The 14069-nt window shown below is 29.6% G+C and overlaps 2 protein-coding genes across 2 annotated transcripts; both read left to right on the top strand.

The window, feature by feature from the left end:
• The first annotated feature begins 592 nt into the window (after positions 1–592).
• LOC124944840 (11-beta-hydroxysteroid dehydrogenase-like 4A) lies at positions 593–2891 on the top strand. Its single transcript, XM_047485184.1, has 6 exons — positions 593–778; positions 1338–1530; positions 1646–1734; positions 1873–2004; positions 2098–2229; positions 2607–2891. Exons 1-6 carry the CDS (start codon positions 593–595, stop codon positions 2841–2843), a joined length of 969 nt encoding a protein of 322 aa, XP_047341140.1. The 3' UTR covers positions 2844–2891.
• Positions 2892–5116: 2225 nt separating this feature from the next.
• Positions 5117–10464, top strand: LOC124945678 (DEK domain-containing chromatin-associated protein 1-like). The gene is made up of 12 exons (XM_047486148.1): positions 5117–5294; positions 5378–5866; positions 5956–5989; positions 6132–6211; positions 6305–6364; positions 6570–6680; positions 6765–6845; positions 6976–7029; positions 8797–9307; positions 9661–9758; positions 9841–9871; positions 9961–10464. Exons 2-12 carry the CDS (start codon positions 5465–5467, stop codon positions 10107–10109), a joined length of 1611 nt encoding a protein of 536 aa, XP_047342104.1. The 5' UTR covers positions 5117–5294; positions 5378–5464; the 3' UTR covers positions 10110–10464.
• The last annotated feature ends 3605 nt before the right edge of the window (positions 10465–14069 follow it).

Below are 14069 nucleotides of genomic sequence, written 5' to 3'. Positions count from 1 at the left end.
TCTCATGTTCATAGGTATCTTTATGGGGATATTATGTAATATGTTTTTGTAAGTCCTTAAACTGTTGAAAAATTCAAAACTTCTAACTTTTTTTTTAACCCTTAAGTCTAGATTATTTTTAAGATTATCCCACTTGCTTTAGGTACTTAGTTGACTGATTTTGTTTTAGGTTAACCTCAATAAACTCATTTTGTTTGAATTTGTAGTCGTATATATACTATTGTCTTATTAGAAAGATTCAAGACTTACTCGTACTATTTTTCAAAATTCAACTAAATTTTTCAAATTTATTTTTATTAGAGTAAATTGTTATTTTATATTTTAAAAAAAAAGACATTGCTCTATATATATATTGGCAACGAAATATAACAAATAAGTTACAAATATAAAAGTCACTCCAATCAACCCTAGTTATTAAATACAAAATTAGAGGGGTTATTGTAAAAAATACAAAATTAAAGGGGTTAAATGAATCTCTTAAAAGTCAAGGGACTTTAATGATCATTGATTAAAAGTAAAGGGACAAAATTGTATATAAATTTATGTCGTTATATATGATCATAATTTGAGGTAGATGAATTGAGAATCTAAGATGGATTTTATTCAAGACATATTGGATATTATTGCCCCAATTCTATCAATCTTCTTGTTCCCCATCATCTTGCCTCTTATTATATTTCATAATATTATCAAATTCATTTCAAACAGTTTCTTTAAGAAGGCTAATCTCGCCGGAAAAGTAGTCCTCATCACCGGTGCTTCTTCCGGCATAGGAGAGGTAAGTTTCCATTCTATTATTTTAATCATTCTCAAAACAATTTTTATTTAAATAACCTCATTTCATCCTATATATATATACTTTGTTTAAGATAAATAACTCAATTTCTCACAATTCCATATCAATAATTTAATTCTTTCTTTAAAATGGTTATGTATTATGAAAATAGGAGATGATTAAGCATAACAAAACTACAAATTACATAAAAAAAAAGTAGATAAATAATATAAGACTTATAAAATAATATATAAAAAAAAAATCAATATTTTTATAAATTTAATTGTGTTTATTAGTGTTGACAGATACATAAATAATATAAATGAGACAATTCAGATCAGAAATTCACGGTTGGTTGTTCCATTAGTATCACCAGAAAATATAAACATTAATTATTTAAAAAACTCAAATACAAACAATATTGACCTACTACTAGTGATAAACTTGCATAACTTATAGTTGGAAACTCTTTTACTCAAATACTTGTGTGGATCGATCCATTTAAACTTTGTAATATATTATGAGCATTTTAAATTAATGTTATTAAAAAAAAAAAACCTAGCAACTCGCATATGAGTATGCAAGGAAAGGAGCTCGGCTCGTGCTTGTTGTGCGGCGAGAAGAGCGACTCTTTCAGGTGTCAGAGAAGGCGAGGCGGTTAGGGTCGCCGGAGGTGCTGGTGGCATGTGCCGACGTGTCAAAACGCAAGGACTGCAAAGAATGTGTTGCAAAAGCAATAAGTCATTTTGGAATATGTGAGTTTAATTAAGTTTTTCTATATTAGTTCTTTTAATAATTAAATTTTTATGTATATATACTTTTATATTTTGAAGTTTGTTTAATATATTTTGGTTATATTGTAACATGCAGTGGATCATCTAGTGAACAATGCAGGAATTCATAATCCAGTCTCCACTTTTGAAGATATTACTGATTTTGACTCTTTTATGCCCATGATGGTATTATTCATTTATTTATTATAATAGTGAATTTATTAATACACACTAAATATATTATAAAACTTCAACTAAAACCCAGGTCAAAAAAATCTCACATGTGTCAATATTACTTAATTAATAATATATTTTCTTTTGCAGAACATAAACTTTTGGGGTACAATTTATTTAACCAGATATGCAATTCCATACCTAAAGAAGAACAAAGGGAAGATCATTGCAGTAGCATCTTCGGGCGCATGGCTACCCATTCCGGGTATATCGATGTATAGTGTATGAAAATGCCTTCATTTTTATCCAAGTTACAAATTTCTTCTATACGATTTTATATCGAGTATTAGTAGAGTAATTAATCGAGCATTTCAGGCTACAAAAGGTGCGATGATAAGCTTTTACGAAGTTTTGAGATCGGAGATTGGATCAGACGTTCAAGTAACAATCGTGGCACCAGGTTTAGTGAACTCAGAAATGACTATGGCTGAAGAATTTATCAAGAAGGTAATTCAATTCAACCACTACTAATTAATGAAAATAATATGAAGTAATGAAGACACAATATAATACAAAATACTTGGATTTTGTATAAAAATAAGTTAACTTCTTGATATTTTAGTTAAAAGGTAATTCAATTGAAAAGGTTGTCCTTCATGATATTTTAATTAAATAGATATCCGAGTTTAAAAATTTGGATTACTTTTTTTATTAAAAAAAAATAGAAATTCTTAACCATCATAATAACACATTTAAATTAGAGATATTAAAACTACCACGTTTAAGTTATCATGAGTTATTATCGTATTATTTTTTAAGTTGCTTTCGATAATTGATTTGGCTTAGACCGTTCTTTAAGAAGGTTATGTTTGTTGCGTATGTAGGTAAATATGGTTCGTTCGCCGGTGGAGTCAGCAGAAAGATGTGCGAAATCGATCATAAGAAGGGCGTGTTATGGGGAGAAGTTTGTCTTGGAGCCTGCCTGGATGAGGACTGTGTATTTTTGGAACCAACTTTGTCCAGAGTTAACACAATGGATCGAGAATTGGATATTGCAAACACAATCTTGGTCTAGTCAATCTGGGTCTAGTTCAATGAATCATGGTTTAAAGGTGGAATAAGTGGGCTTGGACATTTTCACTACCACTTACCTGAGCTTGTTTGATATTATAGTTAATTGGGATTTTGTCTAAAAATAAATTGTGTTTTAAAAAAATGTAAGGTATTTGGATTTTTACTTGGATTAATTATTAAAAATGTGTTTTTTTTATTTTAAAAATTATTTTAATAATGAGTAAAAAATATTTTAATTGATAAAATAAGTGATTTAATTGTTAGAATGATAATAATAATAATGTGATATAGGAAAAATTATGAAAATAAATAAATTTTTTTTTTTCCAAAAAATCATACCAAACGAGCTCAGTACTGTAGTAATTAGTATATATAATAAATGGCAGCATTCAATTTCCCTGTTCATATATTGAGCTGTCATTGATTTGTTACCCAGTTTTTTTTCTTCATAGTATAATTTTTATTTTGTTTGAAAATACAATAATTGTTTTATATGGAACTTTTGAAGGAAAATTTTTTTCTAATTAAATAAAAGAAAAAGATTAATTATTTGAATTATATGACTCAAATATTATAATATATATATAATTATTTTTCTTGCATTTTTATAATCCTTACATTTTGTTAGCAAAAAAATATCCCTACACAATTCCTTCCGACTAATAGAAAATCTGTTTAAATCAAATATAAAACGAATAGACCAATATCCCTGACTAATATTCACTAGAATTAATAATAAAAAAATTCAACATAATATAATTAAAAAGTAGTTACAAATTATCTGTATATTACTCCAACCTAGTTATTACATGTATATTAAAATAAACATTAATTCTCTACTCTAGTTTAGCGGTAACAAGAAACTAACGGTAACAAGAGATGAATATTCTCAATTTCTTTAAGAAGTGATTTGAGTTCAACAAACTGAAAAAATTATAAGTCTTGTTAAATGTGTTTGGGAATTGTGTGTTTAACTATTTGTGGTTAAATTTTTTAAAAACAAACATTATTTTTTTTTAATTTTATAAACAAATACACCTATAATAAAATAAACTCTATAAGTTACAAATTTAATTTAATAAAAAATTGTTTAATGATAAAGTGTTTAAAATATAATAACTTCATTTAATATCATATGACTTAAATCTTATTTATAAATTAGGGTTTGAATTTTGAATTGTACAAGATTTTAATTATCACAATTTTATCTTGGTTCGAACTTTAATTTGTACAATATATGTAAAATATAATATTTATTACAATCTTATTCATATTTTTCACAAAATGGATGTAGATTTTTTTAATTTATCATATTATTTTTTTCTTAATTAATTTGTTAAATAAAATAATATTTTTTTTAGAATTTTTTTATTTTCATATTTTTTTTTAAAAGATAAATATTAAATCTATCTCTATTCAATTTTTCTCAAATACTTTATTAAATTACACATTTTATAGTCATCAAAACTAACTTTTACAAATTAAAATACACAAATCTCAAAAATAATATTAAATTATAAAAATCTTTCAAAACATCTATAAATATGAGCAGATTTATGTAAGGGCTAAGATAGGTTCAAGTACATCCAGAATTTATTTTTTTTTATTGTAAAAATGTAAAATTACCCTATAATTTCTTAAGTTTTTTAATTTAATGCACAATTTATTTTAAAAAATTACTTTTATTCATTCTCTTTTTATCTATAATTTTTATTTTTTATTTTTTAAAACTTTCCATGTCTAAAAAAACGAAAATAATATAATAAAATAATATTTGAGCAATTTAGTTGGAACCAATGTAAAATTTGAGCAAATGATCCTAAAAACAGGGTGAATTGCGTTTGGTGAGGGTAAATAAATTAAATAGCGCTGGTGACCCTTTTTTTTTCTAACGAAAATGTCCCTATTGTGTCATGCATCCTCAGGTTGCGTTACGCAATTTTTTATTTTTTAAAAAATTTTAATTATGAAATTTTTTGGACGAAAATGTCCTAGTTGCGTCACGCAATCGCAACACGCAACCGCGTCACGTAACCTTAGTTGTGTCATGCAACCGCGAGACGGAAAAAAAAAAAAAAAAAAAAAATCGATTGCGTCACGCAACTGGAATTACGTTACGTAATGATATAATTATCATTAAAAAAAAGAATATCAACGTCCGCACTGATTATTCAACCTATCTGTAGAGTCATTTGCTCCAATTTCTCCTCGAATCAATATGATAAAAACTAGTGAGATTTTTTAATTGAAACTAATTTAATTAAATAATAATATAAGTTACAAATATAGTTGACAATCTCACACCAAAATTGTAGAATTGGCATTTGCCGCGATTTCCAAAATATAACCCCCGCCTGCCTGCCTGCGCACGGCGAAGCCGATCCCGCTAACAATTTTGGCTATGAAAATTTGAATCCATCATCTTCTTACAATCCAATCTCCTCCCCGATAACCTATTTTTCAAAACCCTCGCAGCAGCAGCAGCTTCACCAACTCAAGTAAGTATCCCTTTCAATTTTTATCCGTAATTCATCTAAACACATACTTCTTCCTCACAATTTGTCTCGATCTATCTATACAGCTCCACCTCACCTAGGGTTTCGTCGATCTCGTTTCTCATTCGCGACTATCTGTTTTTATGTTTGTGCTTTTCGTCTGTGATTCGTGAATGGAGATAGAAACCCAAACCCTAGAAGCCAAAGAGCAGCAAGACAACACGGCTGCCGATGCGGTACAATTGCAGAAGTTGACGGATAAGGAGATAGAGAAAGGAATAGAGGATACGGAAGCTGAAACAGATAAGAAAGATGAGAACGAAGGGGAGGGTGCTGACATATTAGAAGTAAAGGAGGAAACTGAAGGGAAAGAGGAAGGAATTACAGTCAAAAGAGGCGGTAAAGGGAGATCTAAGAATTCGAGTAAGTCATCAGCCTTAGAGAAGGTTGAGGATGAGACCTTGAAAGAGCCAGTTACGCCACATGAAAGGCCGACACGAGAAAGGAAGACAGTCCAACGTTTTTCAGTACCCCAATCTGCAAGAAGTGTGACCAAGGTGGTTTCAATTGAGAAGGTAGTGTGATTGAAATCATTTTTTTAATGCTAAATGTTATAGACAATTGATATGACAATTTTCCTCATCAAAGATAAACATATTTGCAGGGTAAAGGCACGCCACTTAAAGATATACCAAATGGTAAGTATTTGGGTTCTATTTGATTTGTTTTCTTCAATCCTGAATTCTGTAATCATCAGTTTGCTCTGTTGCTTGGTGCTTTCATTCTTTTCTTGCTGTACTTATTTCTCTGTCAATGTGCTCTGAAATGTGAATCTTCCAGTGGCTTACAAGTTGTCCAAGAGAAAGCCAGATGATAATTTGCAGATTCTTCACTCTGTCCTTTTTGGGAAGAAAACAAAGGTAAAAAAGCTTACAAATTCTGTAACTAATTTTTTATGGTGCCAAATTTCTAAGTCGTTTAAGAAGTTTTTGGTTATAATTATTTGTTTGCAGACACACACATTAAAGAAAAACATTGGCCAGTTTTCTGGTTTTGTGTGGATTGAAAATGAGGTACTTCAAAACTAGAAGACTTGTTTTATTTATTTGTTTGTTATTAATCTCACTTTCTATCAATGTTTCACTTATTCCTTTTGTTTTCTGTTGTGAAATGTGAACATGAAGGTTGCAGGTTTAGATAATGTTGATTTATCATTTTGGCTAATCAATAGAGTAGTTGAAATTCTTGATGCTTTTCACTAATTATGTTTTTCAGCAGGAAAAGCAAAAGGGTAAAGTTAAGGAGAGACTTGATAAATGTGTCAAGGAGAAGCTATTGGATTTCTGCGATGTCCTGAACATTCCAATTAACAAGACTTCTGCAAAGAAAGTAAGTTTTTCTAGGTGATAGTTGTATGTGATTACTTGGATGGATGAGGAATTAAACTTTATCTTATTTGTTCAATACTTCAAGGAGGAAGTTTCAATAAAGTTATTGGAATTTTTGGAGTCTCCCTATGCTACCACAGATACCCTGCTTGCAGAGAAGGAACAGGTGAAAATGTTAATATTATCTCTCTTTCTGACAGATTTTGTGATATAAATACATTTGTTTATATTGTTCGTTACTCAGAAGGCATGATTTAGACATTTAGATAAAACCATTTACTTGTTTACATACACAGAAAAGCAAAAAGCGAAAGGCAAAGGGTACGAAATCTCGAGAACGGCTTCCCAAGGTTTGTTCTCTACACTTCAAAACTTTATGTAACAAAGTCATCATAGCTGTGTCCTTCGATGTTGCAATTGGATATGCACCAATTATTTTTCAACAATCAACTCCTTTCTTGTATTCATATTGGGTTAAAGAATATTTTATGTTTAGATGTGTTTGAGTGCACACTTGATTGTCAGTATGCTGAATTCTTCTAATGCTGTTTTATTAACATGGGATATTGCAATATTCTCTTGGGGTCTCATAGATGTTATGATCATCTTCATCCCAAAATCCACCCCTCTTTTGGTCTCTGGAGATCTGATGCTGTATAATTTGTTGATGTTCCTTTAATTGGTTCATTTAGTTTTTCGAACTTTGATTCATTTCTTTTCTTAGATTAGTTATATCTTATCATAAAACTCTGATATTTATTAAAATCAAAAGATGAAACTGGGGTTGCTAAAAGAGTTTTAAAAAAAATGTAGCCATGTATCTTATTTGGAAGTAGGCTTTGAACTAATTTTGCCTTTAATTTTAGTTTTGAAGTAATATAAAGTTCAGATAGGCTCAATATTCTGATGTACCAATTGCAAATTAAAAGATAGATGAATACTTAAATTGCCATGTGAATGGCTAGGTTATGAACTTAGGCTTTTAGAAACTCGCTTATGTGATAAGAAATATCTGTTTATGCTGATCATAGGTTCGTTCTGTTGATTCTGGGTATATGAGGTGCTTGTGCCAAGACATTTGTTTTGATTGCAAGGATCTCTTTTTATTTTTCATGAAAAAAATGTATGATTTGTTCGGTAATACACAGTTTTATAGGTTAACTTCTTGTTGCAATTATGTGCTCATGAAAATAGTGGGGTTAAATCTGTTCGATTTAGAGATGAAAGTTGCAGTAGTAGGTGTTAATCTTGTGTATGATGTTTGGCAATTGTGAACTCAAGCAATGTGAATGTACATGTTACCTGATGCAATCTAAAAAAACATCTGCATACTAATGGTTCCTAGACACCTCTATTTTCTCAAGCTGCCTGGAAAATCGATGTAGATTTCGATTGCAAAACTAGTCAGTTATGAAGTAGGCTTATTTTCTTGAGTCACATAAGGGACCCCATTTGGAAGAACTTATTATTTTTTGTATCTGGATCCGTTTCAAGATACAAAAACATTTTATTTTTTTTCTGAATTTGTCTCACTAATTTAGTTTCCAAATGTTTTTGTATCTGGAAACAGACCCAGATACAAAAACAATAAGTGTTTCAACATGGGGTCAAGGTTTTTGATTTACTTAGATCATTTTGAAACTAGTATTTTGTTCACTCACGATCTATTGGAAAATTGTCAAATGTTAAAAATGAAAAGTGTTTTGTCTGGCATACGATTTTGTTTTGGATCATGATCTTAGATTATAGTGTGATTTTTGTTGCATCATTTGGGATACATATTATTTTCTATATTAGACTGTAGTGTGATTTTTTGTTTCATTTGGTATAGAATTTTTTGTATCATTTATGATCAAATTAATTTTTGGATCACCATCATATTATTTTTTAGATGATTGTGATTTTTGATAAGATCAACAAGACAAATTTTGATACCGGAAAGCCCAGTGTAGGGTGGTAGTTGTGATAATTGTTAGGTTTTAAACTCCCTTGTATCAGGTCACAAAACCCAGTGTTCAGAAGTGACAGTTTGATGTATATATGAAACCATTTTTCTTTTATAAAGCTTGCAATAACATTCTCCTGTGTCTTTTGTTTTCCTTCATTTACACGAGTAGAAGACAAAGGTAACTGAAACTGGTGATAAGGATGAACAAATGTCTGAAGCAGAAAAAGATGGAGATGATGAAGATGAAGCTGTGCCTTCAGATAACAGTTCTGATTCTGAAGGTGATGCTGAGAAGAATCAGGAGCAAGAAAGTGATGATGTGAGTAAGTCAGAAGGCAAGGAAGAAGGATCTGAAGAAGACGATGAAGTAGATGAAAAGCCTGAAAAGGAACTGTCATCTGAGAAAAAAACAACTAAAAAGACTTTGAAAGAGCCTGAGAGTAAAGCAAGTGGCAAACCCAAACCTGCCAAGGAGGATAAGTCTTCAAAATCCCCGAGAAAATCTACTAAAAAGAAGCATGCAAGTGATGATGAGGAAGCTTCCGGATCAGCTTCAAAACTAAAGGTTGTCTCAGCAAATAAGAGGAACAAAGTTGACAAGGAAGACACAAAATCCTCAGTGAAGGAGAAAGGCACAAGAAACACGAAGCAATCAAAAAAGGTGTTGACAAAGGATCAAGGTATTAAGCTATCTGCTTTTGTTGATAAATACTGGTTTTAGATGTGGGATTATTGCCTTAACGCTTACCGTCAATAAGAAATAATACCATTGTGCTAGCCCCATCCCCATGGAAAAAAGCCCTGTTGGAAAAAATAATACCATTTTATGTATTTGTCTTAGTAGCTGAGTAATGAATTGATCATTTTGGTAACTGTAGTAGTAGGATATATTAGTAGTATAGGAGCAGTAGGGTAATTAGTATAGGGTTAGTAGAGTAATTAGTAGTTAGGGTTTTTTCTACCAAAGTCAAATCTTACTCTCCCTTCTCTCAAAATTTTATGATTATATATCAAATTTCATGGATCAAAACAGGAAAAGGAAAAGCTGGGAAGAAATCAAAGCTAGAGCCGATGAAAGAAGAGATACATTCAGCGGTTGAAGAGATTTTGAAAGAAGTGGACTTCAATACTGTAAGTTCCTCTGCTTCATATTTTTTCATTTTATTGCCTTCTGCACAAGAAGTGTTTTAACCTTTGTCTTGCTAATTTGCAGGCAACTTTGTCAGATATTATCAAATTACTAGGTTAGCTTCTTCTCGGCTTATTAGTTACAGTTGTTTTAGTTAGGAATCACACACTTGACATTAATATGTTTGACAAAAAAAATTCACAGGCAAACAGTTTGGGGTAGATCTAACGCATAGAAAAGCGGAAGTTAAGGAGATAATTACAGAAGTTATAAACAATATGTCCGGTGATGAGGAAGAAGAAGAAGAAGATGGTGATGATGACGACGACGACGATGGTGGAGATAGCAACTAACCTCTATCTTTGTTAATGGCTGATGCAGTTTAACCTTTGTAAGTGAATGGATGATGATGTTGAGCTCTAGGTTTGCTTTTTTAATTAGGAATTGAAGATTAGATTAAGCTGCTCCTCCTATATGTTAGTCTTCATGTTTTACTTTAATTATTATTGTATTGGTTTGTTTTAGTTTTTATATTTTACATATTTTTGGGTATAGAGTGTAATCTTTTTTAGTTGGAGTTTTCTTTTTTCATTATACATATATGGTGGATTTTCATGAATTTTAAGATAAGATGATAGAGTAACTCTTTTGTATGAATAATCAATGATTTAGTTTTAATATTATGTTTATTCAGATTGTTTCTATTTTCATACATAATCCTCAAAATGTTTTCTTCTCTCTATATTTTTATAGAGAAGTTGAACAACATTCATTATTTGTTGCATTTATTAAGTTTTCTACTATTTAAGTCGACTACTTAAGTTTGTGTTTTGTGGTCTTATTTAAATGAACTAAATTTTTCATCTCAAATTTTGTGATTCAAATAATACTTTCAAACAAGGACATTGATTAACCATTTGATACTTATAGTTATTTTTTTTTTTATATTTTCAATAACTCAAATTTTTCATATGAATGTCGTCTTATATGTAATCTCTTATTTCTTATTTTTTGTTCGAGTTTTTCAATGCAACTTCTACGAGCTTAAAATTGAGCTTAGACAAACTCTACAGATTTGAAGAATTTTTTGGCGAGGCTTTTGATTAACTTCAACTAGTATTTTTAATTTTTAATTTTTTTATAAGTCTTTATTTTCTTTTGCTAAAAACGAATTAAAATTCTATTTAAACCAAATATAGGACCTAGAATCTTCTTACAAACTCAAATTGAGTTCTCTCTCATTTTTTATTTCGCTTCAAAACTTTCCGTCTCATTTGTGTCATCCTTGCTGTTAGTTAAGGATGGCAATTTGAACCCGCCTCGCGAAAACCGAACCGAATTGTCCCGTTTGGGACGGTTTTTCCCCGAAACCGAACGAGGATGGGGCAGGGATGGTATTTGTGTCCCCCGCCCCGTTTTCACCCCGATTCTGCCGCGAATACCATAAACATAATTAAATATATTAAATCACCAATATATTTATTTATTTACTATAATTTATAAGAGTGTTGAAATTATTTCTTTATAATAATATAAAATTTTAATATAATATTATATTAAAAAATTGATTTATATAATTTTATTGTATAATATTTATTTATTTTTTAAAATAAAAATTATTAACGGTACCCCGCGGGATTCCCCGAAACCGAAAAAAACCGAACGGGGCATGGATGGTATTAAAAAAATCCCCGAAATTAAAACGGTGCAGGGATGATAATTGCATTCCCCGCCCCGAACCGCCCCATTGCCATCCCTACTGTTAGTGTGTCTATGTCCTTCGTGCCGCAGTTTATATTTTATTTTATTATTTTTTTCTGCAAGATAAACACCACATCAATATTAAATATTTTTTAATCTTATTATTTATACTAATTTGGTTTATTTAAAATAGTTAGGAATTTAATTAATTTGAAAACTGATTGATATAATATCGTTTCTAAACTAATTATTTATTTTAATCTTGTACAATAAATTTGTATATGTATTTCTAGAAAATCAGTTTATTGATTTGAATTATTAAAAATTATAAATTGGGTGTAAAAAATGAGTATATACAATAAGAGCTGGCCACGCGACATTGCTTCGTTAGATTTTCGCCCATTACAGAAAATTCGAAATTTTGAAAATTCAAAGAGAAGGTCACGACTTCGTTTATCATTACGATAAGTGTCAATTAAAAGCGTATTGATATATTCAACTAAGACATCTTAATATACCAACAAACTTGCATCAAACATTAAAGATCAATCATCAAGCCAAACCTCAAACATCAAACATAATGCCTCAAAACTCAAGCATCAAACATTAAGTCTCATGCCTCAAGACTCGAGCATCAATCACCTAGCATGAAACACAAAATAACAAGCATCAAACATCAATCATCAAGAATTAAGAATCAAGAATAAATCATCAAATCAAACATAATGTATGAAGACTCAAGCATGAAATATCAAACATCAAGTATCAAATATCAAACATCAAGAATCAAACATCAAGATTCAAGCATCAATCATCAAACATCAAACATCAAACATCAAACATCAAACATCAAACATCAAGCATCAAGCATCAAGCATCAAGCATCAAGCATCAAGCATCAAGCATCAAGCATCAAGCATCAAGCATCAAGCATCAAGCATCAAGCATCAAGCATCAAGCATCAAGCATCAAGCATCAAGCATCAAGCATCAAACATCAAAAATCAAACACCAAGCATCAAGCATCAAACACCAAGCATCAAACATCAATCATCAAGCATCAATCATCGAGCATCAAGAATCAAACATCAACATCAACATCAAATATCAATTATGAAACATCAAGCATCAAACATCAAACATCAAGCATCAAGCATCAAGCATCAAGCATCAAGCATCAAGCATCAAGCATCAAGCATCAAGCATCAAGCATCAAGCATCAAGCATCAAGCATCAAGCATCAAGCATCAAGCATCAAGCATCAAGCATCAAGCATCAAGCATCAAGCATCAAGCATCAAGCATCAAGCATCAAGCATCAAGCATCAAGCATCAAGCATCTAACATCAAGAATCAAACACCAAACATCAAGCATCAAGCATCAAGCATCAAGCATCAAGCATCAAGCATCAAGCATCAAGCATCAAGCATCAAGCATCAAGCATCAAGCATCAAGCATCAAGCATCAAGCATAAATCATCAAACATCAAGCATCAAACATCAAACATCAAGAATCAATTATGAAACATCAAATATCAAATATCAAACATTAAACACTAAACACCAAACATTAAACATCAACCATCAAACATTAATCATCAAGCATTAAACATCAATCATCAACTTAAGCCTCACGCATCAAAACTTAAGCCTCAAGCATCAAACATTAAACATCAACCATCTCAAATGAGTTATTAGGAGATTTTACCCAAAAACCCAACCATCAAATCTCCTATATTTTTATTTATCAAATCAATTCATTCATTAAATAAAATATCAAACTATTCTTTATTTAAATATTTTATTATTTATTAAAGATAATAATATTTAAATAATATATACACAAAAAAAAAAAAAAAACATTTTTTCCCCAAATTATATCAACTAATTTTTTTTATCCATTATTTACTCCCCTTCCCCAATAACCCCCGGATCAAACAAGCTCTAAGCATTAAAAGTGGATAAAATATGCTATTTGGTACACATTTCTTTCATTTATTTATTTAAATGTAGAAAAATCTCTACTAAATTTAAAACTTTCTTAGTGAGTTTTTTTATTCATTTATTTATTAAAGTCACAAAAATTAAAATAAATAATATTCGGTAAAACAATTCTAATCTAAAAAATATTTTGTTAACACAAAATATTTTTTACAACTTTCTACTTAAAACATATAAAATAATCAAAAGAATTTGTTTTAAAAGATTAATAATTAATAATAATTATTATTATTTTTATATAATTAAATACAAAATTAATTTAAATAATAATAATAAATAAATATCACCTAATTATAAATCATACTTAAAAATCGAATTATATGACTTCATTTATTTGAATGAGTAGTTTATTTATTTATTTTAATTTATAATTATAAATTCATTTTATTTATGTAAAATTTTAAAATTAAAATAATTTATAAATATTTTAAATAATAAATTTAAAATTGTAAGAATTTAAATAATTTATTTAAAACTTATTTTTTTTTTTAAAATCTTAAATACGTACAATTTTGAAATTGCAATCGTGTTTCTAAAAAAATTAAATGTAATATAACATTGAATTCTCAATTAAATAAATACCATTACTGTATTCCAACTTTTTATTTTTTTT

This window comes from Impatiens glandulifera, chromosome 7, assembly GCF_907164915.1.
Source record: "Impatiens glandulifera chromosome 7, dImpGla2.1, whole genome shotgun sequence".
NCBI lineage: Eukaryota > Viridiplantae > Streptophyta > Magnoliopsida > Ericales > Balsaminaceae > Impatiens > Impatiens glandulifera.
Note: the sequence above shows the minus strand (reverse complement) of the source record. Positions and strands in the feature narration are given on the sequence as shown.